The sequence below is a fragment of the Procambarus clarkii genome, chromosome 30, assembly GCF_040958095.1.
Source record: "Procambarus clarkii isolate CNS0578487 chromosome 30, FALCON_Pclarkii_2.0, whole genome shotgun sequence".
In the NCBI taxonomy this organism is placed as follows: Eukaryota; Metazoa; Arthropoda; class Malacostraca; order Decapoda; family Cambaridae; genus Procambarus; species Procambarus clarkii.
The window spans coordinates 18,581,973-18,602,609 of record NC_091179.1 but is presented as its reverse complement, the minus strand read 5'-3'; the positions used below and the strand labels follow the sequence as shown (position 1 = coordinate 18,602,609).

At 36.8% G+C, this 20,637-nt stretch overlaps 1 protein-coding gene across 3 annotated transcripts; it reads right to left on the bottom strand.

Moving 5' to 3' along the window:
* On the bottom strand, nucleotides 1-14,895 carry Ubc4 (ubiquitin conjugating enzyme 4). 3 transcript variants are annotated; one of them, XM_045754025.2, is made up of 6 exons: nucleotides 14,756-14,895; nucleotides 9,218-9,370; nucleotides 7,837-7,919; nucleotides 7,407-7,570; nucleotides 6,123-6,282; nucleotides 1-1,689 (listed from the first exon to the last, which is right to left on the bottom strand). In XM_045754025.2, the coding sequence occupies exons 1-5, from the start codon at nucleotides 14,816-14,818 to the stop codon at nucleotides 6,146-6,148; spliced, it is 600 nt and encodes a 199-aa protein (XP_045609981.1). In that variant the 5' UTR covers nucleotides 14,819-14,895; the 3' UTR covers nucleotides 1-1,689; nucleotides 6,123-6,145. The 3 variants fall into 3 exon arrangements, with proteins under 3 accessions (XP_045609981.1, XP_069190093.1, XP_045609980.1); XM_069333992.1 differs by having other exon boundaries at nucleotides 1-1,486; XM_045754024.2 differs by having other exon boundaries at nucleotides 14,558-14,872.
* Nucleotides 14,896-20,637: the final 5,742 nt, after the last annotated feature.

Here is a 20,637-nt window from a genome sequence, read left to right as displayed (position 1 = left end):
TCTGGGCCATACTTTTATTAATATGGTTTGTCTCAAAATGACAATCAATGACATGATACGTTTGGGATGATCAAGGCATATTTTACCTTCGGATTTTATTTTTTTAATAAAGTAAAATTATAGAGGATGAAAATACAATTACCTGGGCACAGACCAGTTAACATCATCATTTTTTATAATATCTATCTCTGTTAGGAACAACAGCGAAATGCAATCTCATACCAAAAGAAAATCAGACTTGCTATAAAAAAAAAAAACGTGTAAATATTAACAACTCCCTCCAGAAACTTGTGTATGGAATGCATAACTATTTCTGGTCCATCACAGGCCATTTCTCTTTTGTGTTCAGTTCTGGGACTTTCATGTTTCACAACAGATGAGAAGATTTGGGTAGGATGCTTGTTGCATTCAAGGAAAACAAATCTGGTAGACTTTTGTACGGAGTAAAATAAATATATATGATCTCATAAAAACTGTCCCTAACATAAATTGATTTTTTAATAAGAATCGATTTGATTACTAAATATTCATCTTCTGTACCGAAATTTTTTTTTGCTTGAAAATTCTTTCTATCAGTTTCCAGAATGTTAGCTGATCTAACAATATGAGTGTTATACAATGTATTGCAGAGGTTATTTAAACTATTTAATTTTTAATAGGTACTATTATTTTTCTATTCCCTAATCCTACTCTTTACTGATTCAACAGACTAGCCTTCCCTGGAAAGCTATTCTTACTTTGACTGCACTTCATATGGGCAAGATTATGCATAGAGCGAGTGCCTTCAGTTCACTCCTCTCTGCACTACAGTATATTATTTCATAACACCCAGGAAGTGTGAGGACATTGCAGAGCTTTTGGGTTACAAACTAATGCATAAACTGCTGTACAGAGAATTAAAAACTTATGTTAAACTGCTACTTTTGCCCACAAATATACAAGAGAATAAAAATGCCTGTGATTATTGATGAGCAAGAATATGGAATCATGGCAGCTAGAGATTAAGACATTTCATGTGAGCAAAACCCAGACTAATAATGAATGTTAATTGGCAATTATGCAGGACTTTTTTGACAAACCATACAATGTGATAAACTCTTATTAAGATATAAAATTCATTACATAGCCTAGATCTGTACTCACAAACTATAAATCTGGAAATAGTAAATAAGCTATTCAATGGCATATCACATTCTGGGAGGGAATCTCACACCATCCCCATTAAATGTTATATATAAACTGAAAATGACTCCCAAAGTAAATAGTTATCCTCAAGATGTTGCTAAAAATAGTCCAAACTATGATGGACACTTCCTAAAAACAGAAGTGAAAAGTACAACAAAAATATTCAGGCATAATCTTTGTGACTGATTGAAAAAAAAAATAAAAAAAAATAAAAATTTAAACACAAGTGACCAAACTTAACATTAACTGCTTACCAGAACAGGCCCTCTTATCCACAACTTATTTCTTTGGCAATTCTTCACTGAAATTACAAAAACACTGCTTAAGAGCATGGTACCATCCTGACATGCTTTAGATAAGATTATACTGAATGTTAAACTACGCTAAAACTAACATCTTTTGCAATGCTTCCAAGAGTTTAGCAAGATGATCAGTTTTAAAGCATGGAGACCTTCAGGCAAGTGCGGTTAACTTAGTCCAAGGTCTTGTCATCACAGTTAGAACCTGTTTGCATGAAAAGGACAAATAACCAAATGAACACAAATAAAATTTAAGTGACAATATTTCAGTCTGCCCTAGACACTCATCAAATTGTAATAAGAATTCAGGACTGACTGAAACATTGTAATTTTTATTTCATTTCATGTGTGCGGGCTGAGTTGTGTCAGTCATGTTACTGTGACTTATTCTGTGGCAAGAACAACACTACACGAACCATGTCATGTCACAGGACAGATTTTCTCTTGGGGATGGGAGTTCATAGCATTTTTTTGCTGAACACAAGAATTTACAAATTATGGCACCACAACGGGCAATTTTACTCTGTTACTAAAAATGTTATTACTAAAAACTAGATTGATTAAATATGTTAATGAAGCAAATCTTCAGCTTCAATGAATAAAATATTTATCATTATTATCTGACAATAGTACACATCACTAAAACGTATGTAGTGCAGCGAATAAGTTAAAATATAGCCGTTATAAAGGCACTGGATCATGGCTCATATAACTGTATATGCATACCTCAATAATAAATTCTTCTTGTTACTTGTTAAGCCCGTGCATGCACACACACTTCCATCTAAATGGCGAACCAATCTTCCATCTTCGTTTATTTTTTTCACTTAAACATTTAAATATATACAATATCTGGCCACAATTTTGTATGCTTATCAGGTTGCTTTACATTAATAACTATTATAAAAAAAAAGTTATGATTATAAAATATATATTTTTTGCAAGTGAAATGGACATGAAAAAATATAGCAAGGACCTTTTTTTTTTTCTTAGTAAGCATAGTTTCCCTTATTTTGTTGAGCTTGTGGCCTAGCCTGCCACTATGGAGGGGCAGCATTAAGACAATAGCTATAAGGAAGAGAAGCATTAATCTGAGCAAGGAGGGTGAAATGTAGATCTTTCCCTTTTGCAGTATTCTCCATGACACCCCCTTAAGAAACATTCACAGTACAGTATTAACAGTAGAATAATTTTTCCTTCAAGGGATTTACTTGAATTTGCTTATGCCATTAGCTAAGATATGTTACATTATAATAAATGATACTGTTGTAGTTTAGAAAGCAAGAGCATTCACAGCTGCCATTATGTCTAGTGTCTTCAGTCACATTATAATGCTACCAACAACTTGCATACCAAGGTTTTCTGCCTGCTAACAGTTTATATCGCTACAAAATTCACTGTATATATAATGACTGAATTACTGAGAAATCTTTTCATACCATATTAATTAAATTTCTCACAATCAACATGGCAACTGAAGTCTTTTGACTCTTGTTTGTAAGCTAATAGTTCTCCCTCCCACAACCAATTTAATGATTTAACCTACTCATTTTCCTCAGAACACAATTCATATATTTTAAATTATTTTAGTCCATCAAACAGAAAACTTCTCACACACATCCACAAACACACAAAGAAAGTAAATAAACAGGAACACACATACATGAATGAGTAAAAGCTTACAATTACATGCATCAACAGACATGCAAGCACTCACAATCTAACCCTCACACACATACATCTTAAGAAGCACATCAATAAACTAGAAGATTGCAAAGGCATGCTACAAAGTGGCTTCTGGAACTGAAAAACAAGAGTTATGAGTAGAGACTTAGAGGTGTTAAACATGCCAAAACTAGAAGATAGAAAAAAAAAGAGGCGATATGATCACCACTTACAAAATACTCAGTACTATCAGGAATCAACCAAATTGACAAAGTAATTCCTGAAACCAGCATCTTCAAGAACAAGAGGACACAGATTAAAGCTAAGGAAACAAAGGTGCCAAAAAATATTAGAAAGTTTTCTTTTGCAAACAGAGTGATAGACAGTTGGAACAAGTTAAGTGAGAAGGTGGTGGAGGCCAAAACCGTCAGTAGTTTCAAAGCGTTATACGACAAAGAGTGCTGGAAAGACGGGACACCACGAGAGTGGCTCTCATCCTGCAACTACACTTAGGTAATTACACACATACAAACCACAGTTCAGTCATTTACAAGGAAACACTTGTGTCAGGAGACAATAATACAGTATAATCAAAATTAATTTTGGCAAATATTCAATGCACTGCTACAGTACCAGATTTTCCACACATGAAGATTTATTTTTAATTCTGCATTTGTCAAACTGCACTAAATGTAGCTGAAGGTTATTAATAAATACTAAAAAGGTAATAAATTTAGTTTTGGTAATACTAACCTTTTAAACTGCTTAGTGTGGAAAATAATGATATCATGAAATTTAAATTTTTGTTTGATTTTCATGCTATGCACATATTAGAGAATGAAACACATCAAAAGCAATTTAAATACTGTACTGTAAAAAAATTATCTTCACGAAACTAGTAACAGGAAACTTAACCAAAGGTAACGCGATTGTCGCAACAAAAAACATCACTTTTACTGAGGGCAGCACAACAGATGGTGGCAGGTAGCAAACAACATTGACACAGGGTAGTATGGTCCTTGATCATTTATGCAGTCTACACAATAAATGAGGAATACATGATATGAGTGGTAACATCTATGTGCTTCAACAACTGCTGGTAAACATTTCATGCAAGCTCCAGGAATAAATGCTCTTTGAGCTTTCCCAATATAAAAGTAGTCAATCAGATAACATTATAGTCAAGCACTTTCTCTTAAGCACAGGTATTGCATATGCCAATTAAACACTTCAGCTACTCATTAAAAGCAAAAAAAAAGGAACATGGATGCTTAGACTGACTAATAACCAAAGTAAGTAAGACAAGTAAATATTTAGTTGTCATTACTCCAACAAGTTAATTTGTCTGCCAAGTTTCTCAGAAACCTTATTTATTATTACTATCAAAAGTCCATAATCTATAACTGATCTAGAAATATAGAATGTTAATCTATGACAAATATGAAAATTGAAATGGCAAGCATTTTCCAAGATTTACTAATACAGGTCAATATTTTACAACCGAGATGACTTACTACTGGAATAATTTATTAATCGAATTATATTTGCACTTAAGAAGAAAAATGGTATGATTTGAGACCAGATCATTACATTTACTGATTTTCATCATTATTACTGCTATCACAACAGATGAACCTTCTGTAGGTCTGGCACCATACAGAATTATGGGCCATATTTGGAAAATAATTTCACAGTACTGCCATGTACATTACTATTACATACATATCCATACTGTATTGTAATAATGCTGTTGTGTTAAAATCTGCATGAATGGGGCCCCTTTTCAAATGTTGGCCTAGTGCCATTATAAATCCTGTACTGAACGCTAACAAGATACCAAATCTAACCACTGGTATCCCCATTACTGGCCAACACAGTGTGCCATGACTGAGCCTGCTGTCAGTGGGACTCCCATGCTTGACAAAATTTAAGAATTACTGATAAAAAGTATGAGATCAAACAGTTTTCTTTGGTGTTTTTGAGGTAAAGGACTGAAACTTTAGTGTTAAAAACTAGTCAATAGAAAACATATTTCAAACCCGGTGAATAAATTCCTAAAAATATATATTTTTTTCAAAACCAAGTATGAGTGTCCACACATTTAAATACTATTAAACAGATCACAAAAATCTCAGGAAAGCAAGGGACTTAACTTTAGCCACTGAACTGCAACTAAAGAAAATGTGAATGGTCATGTCTGTATCTTGTTAACCTGCATGTTCATCCCAAGTTCAAGACCCCTTCACATAATATTATCTGTACAACATGCAGAGAAGCAAATACTAATTGGTACATTTACTTGTCTTACTTACACAAGCTCAGCAATTAATATTATATGCTATAAAATGTAACATACAAAAATATGACTACAAAAAGGTACTCATGCATAATGTAAATAACTTAAAAGATTAAACAATAATCATAGAATAATAAAATTACTTAAAATTTTGTAATTGCTACCATAGTAATATAGAGCAGAGTACCTATATTCAGAGTGAGTTCTACTGAGACAAGCATTTTAGCACCTGATAACTTCAAAAGTACTGTACTTCCTGATAAATTAAAGAGTAAATATAAAGCTCTGCCAGATCAGCAAACATCTCTGATATCTTTTGCACAACATGGTTTTGAAGTCCACTGAACTACAGATGGTGTTTATGATGTAATATTATATATTATATATATATTATATATATTATATATATTATATATATTATATATATATATATATATATATATATATATTATATATATATTATATATATATATATTATATATATATATATATATATATATATATATATATATATATATATATATATATATATATATATATATATATATTATGTATGTATTGAAGGCAAAAGTGAGAGTTACAATACGGCTAAAGTAATAAATGGCAGTTTATCACTAATCTAGGTGTGAGCTCCCCCCCATCCCTTTTCCAAAATTTGTCAGAGAGAAATATTTTACCTAATAATGGCTACTGCATGCATCTATGAGAATAGCTGTTCAATTGCTCGGTCCATATCCCAGTTGCAAGATGACAGAGCAACAAGAGCTTGGTGTTCTCCTACCCCCATATCCATCAGACATCGAACTTTGTTAGAAAACTCGCTGTTGCCTTTGGGCACTGAAAGAGAAATGTAAAAAAAATCTATTCAAATACTCCTACTTTCATGGCTCACACAGAATGACTATATAACTTTAGAAAAAAACAAACTGCTAAACCAAATGTCAAATAAGCTCAACACACATGAATATAAAATTCAGGTCTCTATTGCCTGTACAAGACAAGACTGAATATTAAATAGACAAACTGTTCATAAATGTTTCATTAATTATCAGGTGCTGGAACAGAGTCAAGTGACGAGAAATAAGAAAAAATAATATAAAGCATTAATATTTTACAAAAGAGGCTTTAAATTAAAAATATCAACCAAAGTTATTTTGGTCAGAAATAACAACACGAGTTTATATATAAAGAGGACACTTTAGAGTCTATCAATCAATAGTTAGTGCCACTACTGTTAAAACAAGTCTTTATTTTCATTTACCCTCAAAGTTATCATATAAAACCAAATTATTAGTAACTAGTACATAAAGTACAGTAATATTAACATATGGATGGATATGTGCTACATCTGGTACTTCAACCAAGAATCCAGCCACACTGTAGTGCTGCAGGAAACATGAATGAACCCTCCCTATTCTATGAAATACAGGTAGTTTTCCATTTTCTTTCTTTCTTTCTTTGATCTGTTAAGTGTCTTATCGTTTTTCAATCATTTCTTCTATTTACATCTTTGTTAAGATAATCATTATTTCTCAGTGCATGAAGTTGTAACTGCTATCAATATCAATTATGCGACATTGAAACCAATATCTGGAAATACTTATCTTCCTCAAATATTCAAGTGCAACATCAAATGTTGTGGAACACTTTAATGCAATTGGAAATGTTTGAGGAGGATGGCTCGACATGATAGGTTCAGAGGAAACAATAAGTTAATGGTAAAGAGATATCAAAGATGATCAGGAACTTATCTTTGGTACAGACTACTTTCTTAGCGCATTAATTGGAACCTACTTTTTGTATGAACATGAACTCATTTCTATTGTAAAGAAATTATCAGAATTAAAAAAAATGAACACAGAACCTGACTGGATTAAGGACTATTAAAAACAAGCTTATCTCCACCATGAACTGCCCACCTCCACGAAGAACTTTTTCATTCAGGAGTGTGACCAACATACCTCCAGCATGGATGTGTGACCAGTACTGAGCTGTTTGGAGGAAGAGAGCATGGTTTTCTTTGAACTGTCTGGCCACCACTGCATCTTGAGGGTCATCAGGTTCTGCTGCTGCCAGCAATGCTTGCAAAGATAGTAGTACTGTTCGCAAGGTCATTGCTGCTGCCCTGTTAAATACGCCAATATTTCATTATAGATTCTTGACAAACAAAATTTATAAACATCTACATTAAAAAAATTTTTTACCTAGTCTGTCTAAAGAGATGTTAGCATTCTGTACTACATATAAATTAACTTCTAAAGGCATTAATAGGCAGCATATCTGTTAATCTTTCCCTTCATGGTCCTGTGTTTATAATGCCCTATAAATCCAAAATAAAATTTGTAAAAAGCCTGAACATGCTAGCTAAACAATGAGAAAATAATGTCTTACCACTGATCTTTCAAGATGTCCAAGCAAATAGCACCAGTAACTGACGAAATGTTGGGGTGCCAGATTTTTGTGACAAATTTTACCTGTTGAAAATATGTGCATTTCAGTATTTTAAATTACTCTCTACATCCATACCAATTTGTACATAGGGCAGTCAGTGCTATCTAATTGAATTACCTGAGTATCTGAATGGGAAGTTAAAAGCAAAAACACTCACACCACTCAAATTTTAATTCAGGATCATTCTGATATTTTGGAGTTAGAGAATAGTGAATAGCTTAAACTTCAAAATGACATCAGATGTTGTAGTTATCAAAATGCAGGCTATTGAGATGGTGAAACTTGTTGTACCTCTACAAAACACACAAACTGTGATGGAAAGGCAGTGCAGTCAAATCATTTAAATATTCTGGATCAGTACTGTACAGATGGGACAAGTGAGGGAGAAATGGAGGAGAGAATTCCTAGGAAGGCTCGTGAAAGATAAAACAATACTCTACAATACTCTGGATGCAAAGAAAGGTTTGTTACAATAAACTTCTTCCAGTCCTGACCTGTGATAGCAAAATATGGACATGGGATGAAAAATACATATATAATTGAAGCAGTCAAACTTAAGTACTGTATCTACAAAATACATGTGATGGAATAAACAATATAATTGTATGAATGAAATTTGATGACAGAAAATGCACAAGACAAGAGGTGTGGAATAATATTGTTTTACATAGGATAATGTGAAATTATCAGAACAAACCCCAAAGATGCAAGGATCCTTGCATCTTTGGGGTTTGTGTGGCTGGGGGTGCTTCCCTGTTCATGTGTGGCAATTTCTGCCACAAATTCTACTTTGGTAGCAGCCTTATGGGTTGCTCTGGCCTACTGGGTCCCTGGTTCTGGGGTTTTCCTTTTAGGGTTGTCCACAGTGCCCCTGCCTTACCAGCCTGCGGTTTTTCCTCGCACTTGTGAGGAAAGTGATTACAATACAGATCATTGGTCCCTCATTCCCCAGATAGTCCCTCCCAACTCCTCTCTCTCTCTCTCTCCCGACACCCCTATCCCAAAACCTGGCACCCCAACACCTCCCATACCCCACACCTTGAGCCACTGTTGTACGGGATTAATACGGTAAGGCCGATGCCTGTCTGCAGTATTTGGCAAAATCTCTGGTTATCTGAACTGCTCTTTGAATATGGAGACGTTTTGTCAGAAAAATATCCGGCCACGATTTTTGCTGGATAACCCAAACATTCGGATCAGCGGGCTTCAAATAAGCAAGCTCATACAGTATTTATATTTAATAACAGCGGAAATATACTACAATCATAACATATCAATATTAATTCCTTAATACTGTGTGCAGAAATAAACATTAATTTACCTTAGGAGGATTAAAAGGGTATGTTTCTGGTACTTTAATTTCAAGGTGAAAGGTTGCCCCCTCATACGGAGTATCAGGAGGACCAGCTATCTCTCCTCTCAGTTCTCGATAGTCATCCCCAACTAGTTCAACATTGATGGCACATTTTTGAGCCTGAAAATAATAATTTTAATTATTAAAAATTTATAATAAATAAAAATAATAATATAATAACAACAACAGTACAGGTTAGTAATGTCCTGACAAATAAGTCATAGAAGGAATGAAAATCATTGGATGGGTGGTTATTCTGGATGGGCAAGTTATGCTCGTGGATGAGAGATGATTATGGGTGAGTGGGTGAAGTTTATATGATGTTTGTGGACATGTAGGTAAGATACTGAATTCACCTGGTTGTGCTTGCGGGAGTTGAGCTCTGCTCTTTCGGCCCGCCTCTCAACTGTCAATCAATCAACTGTTACTAACTACTTTTTTTTTCTTAACACCCACACTAACCCTAGGAAGCAGCCCATAACAGCTTTAACTCCCAGGTACCTATTTACTGCTAGGTAACAGGGACATCAGGGTGAAAGAAATTCTGTCCATTTGTTTCTGCTGGCCCCGGGAATCGAACCCTGGTCCACTTGTCAAGCGTGCTGTCATCTCAGCCACCGGCCCCTGTAAATTTATAATAAATAATAACTGTACGTGCATTGGTGCTTGCTAAGTTGGTTTGGTGCTAGGGTGTGGGTTGAGTAGGTGCTGTGTGGATACAATCTAAGCAGAGTGGGTGCTGTGTTGGCTGGTGAATGGTATTCAGGGGTGGGTATGAGTGGGATTGGAGCATGGGTGGGTATAAGTGGAGGTTGGAGCATGGGTGGGAGTGGGGATGGGTTACACAAACGGTGTTCTCCCCTAGCTGTACTTGCGGGGGTTGAGCTTTGGCGCTTTGGTCCTGCCTCTCAATTGTCAATCAACTGGAGGATGGAGGTGTGGGTTTGTTAGGATGAGCAGGAAGCAGAAGTGGGGGAAGAGGTGTGAATTGGGTGGGTGGGTGAGTTGTGAGGGCAGAAGTGTGTGGGTTGTGGGTCCATTGGTCATATGGTGTGGAGTTATGTTGTTTCATAGTGATCAGGTGTGAGTGGGATGGACAGGTAGTGTGGAGGGGTGGGTAGGATTTGTTCTATTGTTTGTTGGGGGGCAAGTGGTTGGGTATATGGGTGGGTATGGTGGGTATGGGTGGGTATGGTGAGTATAGGTGGGTATGGTGGGTATGGGGCCTGACAGCTGAGTGGACAGCAATTCAGATTCGTAGTCCTAAGGTTCTGCGTTCGATCCCCGGTGGAAGTAGAAACAATTGGGCAGAGTTTCTTTCACCCTTATGCCCCTGTTACCTAGCAGTAAATAGGTACCCGGGAGTTAGACAGCTGTTACGGGCTGCTTCCTGGGGGATGTGTAACAAAAAGGAGGCCTGGTCGAGGACCGGGTCGCAGGGATGCTAAGCCCCAAAATTATCTCAAGATAACCTCAATATGAGTGGGTATGGGTGTAGAATTGGTGGGTGGAGTGGACATATTGGTGAGGGGAGGGGGGTGAGTGATTGGGTGATGGTAGAGCACAAGGGAATATGTGCAGTGTGTGGGTGGCTGAGCATGTGGTAATAAACAATACCATTAAATATTAATAAAACTATTCAGATTAGAATGAATAATCCTTGAGCACAGTATGTGTGTCAGCAAGCAAGTTGGGTTTCCATGCACCCTGGATTTCATTGTAATAATGGAGGCTGAAAAATGGAGGGAGCATTAAATTTTAATGTTAAAAATATGACGACCAAACCACTTATCAGAAATATGGAGAAACTGTGACATTTCGGTCCGTCCCGAACAATTATCAAGTCATGTGATAAAAAGAGAGAAAGGTATAGGCAAATAAATATAGAGTGAGGTGAGAGGTGAGGAGTAAGAGAATAAGGTAAGAGTAAGATGAAAGGTAAGAACAGGAAGAATGTTAAGAATGGGATGAAGGTAAGAATGGGATGAAATTAAGAATGGGATGAAGGTAAGAATGGGATGAAGGTAAGAATAAAAAGGTAAAAGGAAAGGTAATAAATAAAAGTGGGTAAGAAAAAGGGGTATGTTTAAGTCGGATCACGTTTGCTATTAAGACAGTTGGCGCATGTGTGTACAGTGTACCGTGAAAGGCAAGAGTCAGCACCAACAAAGCCAGGACTAAAGATTCATGATGGGCACGTTGTGCATCAGAGCCGATTCCACAAGTCAGCGTCTGCAAAGACTAGAAGCAGGAAAGATTATTTTAGAAGACCACCAAGCTATAGAATTAGTCCCTAGCATGATAGAAGAGAGCATTGTATTTGTCTGCAGACTTAACACTCGTGTTTCGCAAGTCTGTCATTCAGTGTACGGCCAGATTTGCCAAAGTACTGGAGGGGACAAGATGAACAAGAAATGTCATAGACACCAACACCATTGGAAGCAGGTGGAGCAGTGTGAACCAGATTACTACGAAGTGTGCTAGTTTGTCAATAGGCGAGCTTTACATCAAGAGTATTAGAGATTTCTTAGCTCAGATATGAAGGGAAGGCACAGCACAGTGTTACTGATATTGGAAACAGGTTTGGGATGAAAGAAATTTTGTTTAGCTTGAGAATAGGCACAGTTAATAAAATGTAAGGGGTATCCAAGGTGAGAGAAACTTGTACATAAAAGAAATTTCAGAATCAAGAAACCTAGTCTCATTTGTTTTGAGTGAAAACTCTGAAAAAAATTATTCTGGAATTCTATGGAACTGAGCCCTTTTTTCTCAACATACTGAACATTTTTGCTTGATTTTATTTGCATTTGATATGCATGATTTTTGCATTAGTGTAACCACTGCATATACTGATGACCACATTTACTTTAATTTTCAAGGAAATGCCATTAAATGTACTCAAGAAGTTAAACAGCTTTGAATGCAATATGTTTCTTTCTAGTGGATCTCACTCAGTGGCTCCTTATTACTTCCCTTCCCTCTGGGGCTTTCAAGGATCATCTTTGAGTGGCCCATGTCTGTAGTACTCAGCTGGCTGAAGTGCTGGCTGGCTGGGGAAGCCATTTAGTGGTGAGGAGCAACTAACTAGTGGGGAGGAGTAACTAACTAGTGGGCAGAACTGGCAAATGAGTGTGTAGATAGCTGTCAGAGTCATCAATGTTTCTCCATGCAGTTAGGCTTGCAGCCAATAGGCTGGGTGGCTTTGGAAGCTACCAACAAAAGGCTTCATAGAAAAATACCTGTACTGTATTCCTATCAAGTATACCAATTACAGTATGTCACTTTCCACACAAATTCGCATCTTCTTTATCTATATAGGTCCATGTATGCTTCACCTACACTTTCAAACATTGATTAGTCTAGATAGGCTAGATCCAGAACAAACTTTTTAAATAACAAAAGTGAATTCCCTGAATGGTCTCAAAAAACTTTCATAAATATTAATTTGGATTCAAAGTATACAATACTGTATCAACAAATATTGAGAGCCTAATTTTATAATTATTTATATAAAATGTTATAAATATAGGCGGGTACCATCTCTGGTGCAATTGTAGGGACCCACAGCCTGAAAGAAGAGAACACAGAGCATTCAAAGAAAAACTTGCTATTTAACTCTGAATACGTATGAGTGTTCACTTCTCCTACCACCCCCTTTTGTTTTAAAAATGTTATAATATGTCAATAAAAAACACGTAAAAAGGTTTAGAACAGTAATGAGTAATTATCCACTATGTCATCATTGTCACCAAAGTGTCGAGATTGTACTTTTAGGGAATTTTTGCACCACGCAACATAAACATTGTGTTCCGTCACTGCTTAAGCTAAACTATGATTATCTAACAGGTTACCCAAGTCAAACATAACCCAAATTAACCTAACACAACTAAAATGTAATTCTGGACCAGGGCACTGTACAGCTCATATATACTCCAGTAAAGAATATCTAAGTTTATAATAATAATAATTATTATATACTTATTGCCATGGGTAATACAGTATAACTTTACAACAGGGATTTGAACCAACTGTACTGTGAATGGAGGTGATGCTCAAGATACACCTGATCTTTCTTCGTACTCACAGTGATCTTATCCCTGGCTTGATCCCTAGTCCTTCCTCAGAAACGATAATTCACAGCAGAATGTTATCTTTCTGTGGCAGAGGAGTTAATCAGTTAGTCCAGACCGTGCATACATTTTTTAACTGATTGACAACCCTAATTCAATCTCTTCCCAGAAATATCATCATATTAAATATGTATAATGTTGCTTTTAATATCCTTCTTGACAAATCATCTACATAGCTAAAGAAAAAGATCGAGAACTCATCTGGTGGCACTGTCGAGACTTGGAAGGTTGATCTCATACGAGTTGATTACTTGGTGGGATGGTCAACTGGTGGATAACCTTTATGTGAACAAGTTAAATGTACTGTGCTCAAGTGATGTAGCATAATAATATACACGTATACAGTAATTCTATTTTCCTGCAAATTTCTGTGAGCTACTACTGCAATATGAACTTTGTGCGCGTGTGTCCCTATGTACTTGTATGCTTCCCCAAAAAATATGTAAATCAAAAGAAAGTTTTTGTACAAGTACTAATTCTCTCAGCCAAGGCTGCTCTAGTGAATGGTGACGTTTCTCGTATATTAACTTTTTATGGACATAAATTGTGAAAAATAGCTTTATCTCCCATGGCCTGCATTTTTGTATCGAAGTTACAACATTTATATTAGGCTCAAAAGATTTGCAGAACATAATATTGTATACAAAACACACCCACATTCAACATATTGGTTTTAAGTTCAATACTTTACTTAAATTTTACTAAAAAAAGTAATTCTTAAAATTTATTTATTCTTAGCAAGTTCTAAATCTATAATAATAATAGGCTATCCAACAAGAAGTCATCTATACTGTTCCAAGGGCATAGGAGTGTACTTAGCACTCCACAGGGAGGTGTCCACAGTCCTACTCTGTTCAATGTGTTAATCAATGCACTTCTAAACTCAGTAACTAGGAGGCCCAGCAAACACATCATTAGCTATGCATATAATATACTGATCAACACCAATGGATATACCAACACCCAAAATGTTCTGAATTCTGTATTGCACACATGTCAGGAACTAGGCTTAGTCATCTCAGCAGAGAAAGCCCTAGCCCACATTAGTGCCATTTGTCTCTACCACCAGTATGAGGGTAGAGGTGGCAGTACCCAAACCCACATTAGTGCAATTTGGCCCTACCACCAGTGTGAGGGCAAAGGTGGCAGTGACCAGACCTACACTGGTGCCACTTACCACCAGTGTGAAGGCAGAGGTGGCGGTGCCCAGGCCTACACTGGTGCCACTTGACCCTATCATCAGAGTGACGCCAGAGGTGGTGGTGGTGCCCAAGCCCACACTGGCATCACTTGACCCCGTCCTCTCATCCATTTCTCCCCACACAACTCTGATGTAGTTCTGACTCTACAGTACAATGGACTGACACCAACTTACTTCGTCGCTTTTGATAACCTCTTTAAACTCCCTCTTAATTCTCTGTATGGCGATGTTTGCCATGATTGAGACGCCCCGAGCAGTGTTTACTCGCTGGAGTGTTTTCGTTGACTACCAGCTGAGAGGCTCGGACATGCATCTTTTCCATTCCCAGCTCATCTAGAGACCATACATCTTTCCTCTCTCAACAGTCGCGCTTACTATATTTATTTATTTATTTATTTATTTATTTATATTAACTACTTATATGTATATACAAGAAGGTACAAGGGGTTGCGAGAGCACATACATTAGTGATTATGTGGTACAGTTTTCCAAAGTCACCAACGAATAGCGTTTCGAACAGATCCTAAAGTTAAACAAAAAAGAAGAAACATTCAGTATTGAATAAATAAGAAATGCAATGATAGGTTCATAGTAACAGAAATTGAATTTACATCACTGCTGTATCAGCATAAAGTGGTACTAATATAAATTATACCGTTGAAAGTGCATTTCTAGATTGCAAAAATTCAGGGCGAGTAAGTAGGCAAGATACAGCCTCGTGACCCTGAATTTACCTGAAGGGTCACCATCTCTCTAGTTGCATTGACGGGGACAGGAAGCCGGTGGCTGGTCAAAGGTCCCCCCATTTATCCTGATGATTTAATCGAGCTGGATTTTGAATTACAGCAATATTTTGACACGTACCACTTCGATGAGTAGGCGATTCCATTGGTTTATAATAATAATAAAAATAATAATAATAATAATAATAATAATAATAATAATAATAATAATAATAATAATAATAATAATAATAATAATAATAATAATAATAATAATAATAACAATAATACACACACAGAAATCCCAATAACGTGATATATCAAATGAACAAATCCCACAAGGGCCTTGATGTTATCAAGGCCCTTGTGGGATTTGTTCATTTGATTTGATTTGTTCATGTATCACTTTATTGTGATGTCTGAGTGTATTGACGTAGGGGCGTCAGAGGCAGAACTATTTGGTTGACAGAGCCCGGGTGCATGAGGGAATTGTGTGAAACCCTGCTAGACGTCGGGACCCTGGTGGTACCTCTGCTAGGTGCACAGGTGCATTAGGTGACAGGGAACGCGTCCAACCCGGAATTCGAACCCGAAATACTCGATTGTGATCAATATCCTTCAAAAGATACCAAATTGTACCACCAATACAACCGGTCCTCTCAAATAATACGCTGTATTTTGTACGCTATGATCCCCAACGGGCAACATACGTGGTACTCTAAAAATTAGCGGCTCACAAGCATTTCCGATTTCTATGCGTGGATCTGTTGCTTCAGGAGGGTGGGTGGGCTAGGGTTCACACGGCTGTAGTACCTTTGTGTCCCTGTGGCAACTCAACAGGACGAGCTGCACTGCCAACACTATAATACCACCACCACCACCATACCAACACTACAGTAACACCATCACACTCTCCCCACCAACACTACAGTGACACCATCAACACTCTCCCCCACCAACACTACAGTGACACCACCAACACTCTCCCCCACCAACACTACAGTGACACCATCAACACTCTCCCCCCACCAACACTACAGTGACACCATCACACTCTCCCCCACCAACACTACAGTGACACCACCAACACTCTCCCCCACCAACACTACAGTGACACCATCACACTCTCCCCCACCAACACTACAGTGACACCACCAACACTCTCCCCCACCAACACTACAGTGACACCACCAACACTCTCCCCCACCAACACTACAGTGACACCATCAACACTCTCCCCCACCAACGAAGCGCCTCCAAATATTCCAATCTTATTATATTTTCCCACATATAGGATATGGAAGATAAATCATTATCAATAATTGTACATTGTATCAGTTGATACAATATACAACATTGTATCAGTTGATACAATATACAACAATCAACACTGACATAAACATCTAAGTCACAATGGAAGAGCTCCAGCAGGTGAAACGTCAAGATTGTGATGAGTTAGGAATCATCAACGAGTCTCAAGAACGGAAAAATGAAAATATGCATTTAAGAAAGCAATGTCAGGATATAGAGTATATTGCCAAGACCAAGCGATTCTGCGAGACAGAAAATATTGTGGACTTGACTCTCAAGCATCTGAAGCGACACCCAGAGGACCAAGTTACTGTGCTTGGGTCGGGCACCTTCGGTTACTGCTGGAGAGAACTCGGGCCAGGAAAAGATTTGGTCATCAAAAAGTTTAAGGGACGAAACCCACATAAATCACTTTACAAAGAGCTGACTCACCTGGTAGCAGTTCAAGAAGTTCTAGGGACTCAAGTGCTTGCTGGGGTTCGTATAGAGTCCTGCTTGCTTATAACTCAGTACAGTGGGATCACGTTGCGTACATACATAACCCAAAGGAAACTCACTCGGCAAACTCTGTTGCCCATCATGGCTCAGTTGGTCAGTGTTATCTCAGGACTTGTTTCCAGGAATATCGTCCACAATGATATAAAAATGGACAATATCTGCATTCGTGAGACAAAAGAAGAAGTTTAAATAACTTTAATCGATTTTGGCCTGGCCATAGTGATGGGCAGGCGTCTCTACTCGGAGCCCAAAAGCGCAGAGCGCAAGAAATAATTCCCCTGGATGGCGCCAGAAATCCTCGACGCTAAACATGCCACACCAACGTCGGATGCCTACAGCGCGGCCGTGCTCTTTAATACACGGAGACAAACACACAAGTTATCCTTATCCACTAACATCGACAAGTGGATCAGCTAAACTCTGAACTCTGACCCAACAAGCCGACCGCCAGTTGGCGCCCTGCTGGAACTAATTCAAGCTGAAACAGAAAAATGAAGTCTAGAGCTACTAGTGAACAAGTGACGACACTAAGAAACCACCTACTTTAGCGTCTTGAAACGACTAAGCTGGCTTCCGTCAGTTGGAAGTGATAAGCTTTGGATCGCAATAGGATGTTTGGTGCCTCTAAAGTATTGCTTACTAATGAACAAATCCATTGTGTATGTATTGCGTGTGTATTGCTTACTATAGAGGGATGCTCGGCACTTCTCGGAAGACAGGCAGCATATCTACACTACATACTACAATCTTCCCGGCTTAACTGATAATTACTGACATACCACCGTCATTACGGTAATAATTATCAATTAATGTTAAAATTATTATAATAAGAATTATAATAATTGTTGTAATTAATAATTATTACTCTTCCTTCTGCTGGGTCATGAAAGAAGCCGGCCTCGGGTGAAAGAAAGCTGTGAAGATCTCTGTCTGGAACCCGTAGGTGCGGGACCGGGCCGTCCACCTCCTGGGGCCCTTGCGGCCCGGACTCTGCTTCAGGAGGCTGGGGGGAGGGGTTCTTGTCCTTGCTGGGGCGGTTCTTCTCTATTTAAATATTAAATAAAATAATTTATTTAATTATTATAGTAAGTACTTAATAATTTAATAATAAGTAGTAAGTACATAAAAATAATTAAAAAGCACAGTTTAATATATCCAAGTATTTTTATTGTGAAATGCTGTTATTATATGCATAAATTGTTGTTTTAATAATATTACGCTTAACCACTTGAGCTGGACGGTAGAGCGACGGTCTCGTTTCCTACTGGTCTGCGTTCAATCCCCGACCGCCCAAGAGGTTGGGCACAATTCCTTTCCCCCGTTCCATCCCAAATCCGTATCCTGATCCCTTCCCAGTGCTATATAGTCGTAATGGCTTGGCGCTTTCACTTGATAGTTCCCCCAACCCCTGAATAATATTACGAGAGCAGTATTTACGGGCTATTCATGCCCGTGCCACCTCTTGGGTGGCTTAATCTTCATCAATCGAGAGCAGTACGTCCTAACCAGACGTTATATGATGATATCCTGAACAGTTGATAAATAAAAGTAATTGCAGAACTCCAGTTATCTAATACTTATCATAAATGGTATAAAACCTTATCATAAGCCAAGGGATTTGTAGATCAGTGTTTAAAGGGAATTCGGAAGTAATAATAACACAGCTGATGCCATCTGTCGGCACAAGAGAACACTATCAACTGGCTGGTCAAAAGTGGCCATAAGATACAGCTTACGCCATCTGTTGACATCAAATTACACTTATAACAAATTACCCCACAAAATACAACTAACGCCATCTAGTTTTTTTCCAACGCACTATAAATAGCCAAACAGCAACCCATAAGGTGGGTTGTTGTGCTCGGGTAGGAGGTTCCTAGCTCCGCCCACAGATGGTATGGGGTGCATAATAAATGGCATATCATTGGTAGAAACTCTTTGTTGACATTCACACAACAGCCAATCACAGGAAGGGATCAGCTATAGGTGCCATCCACTTAGTAAATCATCTTAGTTCAGCCCACCAGTCCTGCTTATGGAATTCTGCTTTAACTTTAATTTACCCAAAAAAGTGAAGTGTTAATTATTTAAAGTGGTAATAAAGTGATAATTAAATATTGCAGAATATAACAGATGTTATATAAAAATGGGCTGCATGGCTACCTAACTTGTGACGTCATTATTGGGGGTTGCCTTGACACAAATAATGATACGCTGCTCTGCCCTCTTATTCGAGTAAATTATTCAGTTAGATGGAGATTTCTGTCAGGTGCAAAACAGAAATTGTTGTTCTTTTTCACAACAACCTTGTTGTTGTGCACAATGACCTATTTCTTAGTTTAAATTTTATTCATAAAAGAGTGTTAGTATTCCCTGCAACAGCCAATCACAGGAAGGTATTTCTGGAAGCTCGGCCTCCTTATGGCCTCAGCACATCGCTCTAGCTCATGGCTCTCTGTTTCATCTCTTGTATATACAAACTATGACTTTTCGATTACTGTTATAATTAATAATATGTGATATAAAAGTTTTTACACAAAATGGCTAAATTCTGCCATTAAATGGACTTTGTCTGGTATACATCCAAACATACACCAATTTATTACCATTCATCCATTATTAATTTCAAATGTAATGTATACTGTCTAGTTTTTTCCTCTCACCATTACTTGGTGCAATATTTGAAAGTTGTTTATTTATTTATCGATCTATCTATTACCTTGTATTTATATTTACAAGTTTCTGTGCTTGGAAGAAAACTCTGTATTGAATTGGGACTAATTTATCAAATAATATTATTTAGTATTAATTCATATTTATAATTATTATTAATTAAAATTATTTATAGCTTACTTACTTTCATGTAACTCGCAATCGTACAATCTTAACATTAATAGCCCAAAAAGTAGCAAGTAGCGAAATTAAAAATTTGGGAGCGCGGGGCTGTCAAAAGTAGCCCAATTCGCTACTTGTAGCCCAATCTGGCAACAGAGGCATACGCCAATACGATTGGTTCCAGCGACGTCGCAGAAACTGTGAGTTGCAAATTACAATTGTACTAAATTTAATTAATAATAATAATAATAATATATAAAATAATTCACCTAAACTTCAATTTATTTTACACCTATCTTATTCTACATATAATCTGCATATGAGAGGGAATAAATAACACCGGTAATGGTATATTGCCTTTAATGTATATTTTAAAATACTGAGCATACAGTATATCCAAAATTTGAGTATTCTTACAATAAATACATTTAGCACATTATTATTATTATATATTTAAATTTAAGTAGATATTTCTGGATCATTATAGCAAAAATGTTTCAATAAAGTACACATGGAAAGCTTCATATGCAATTTTAGACATAAATATATATATATATATATATATATATATATATATATATATATATATATATATATATATATTAATATATATATATATAATATATATATATATATATATATATATATATATATATATATATATATATATATATATATATATATATATAT

Excerpts from the sequence above, each read along its gene's own strand:
- Ubc4 (XM_045754024.2), bottom strand. The coding sequence starts at position 14,692 with ATGGATGAGAGGACGGGGTCAAGTGATGCCAGTGTGGGCTTGGGCACC. Across the intron at positions 7,571-7,836 it reads GACATCTTGAAAGATCAGTG|GGCAGCAGCAATGACCTTGC; the intron begins GTAAGACATTAT and ends CGTATTTAACAG. Across the intron at positions 6,283-7,406 it reads GTCACACATCCATGCTGGAG|TGCCCAAAGGCAACAGCGAG; the intron begins GTATGTTGGTCA and ends TTTCTCTTTCAG.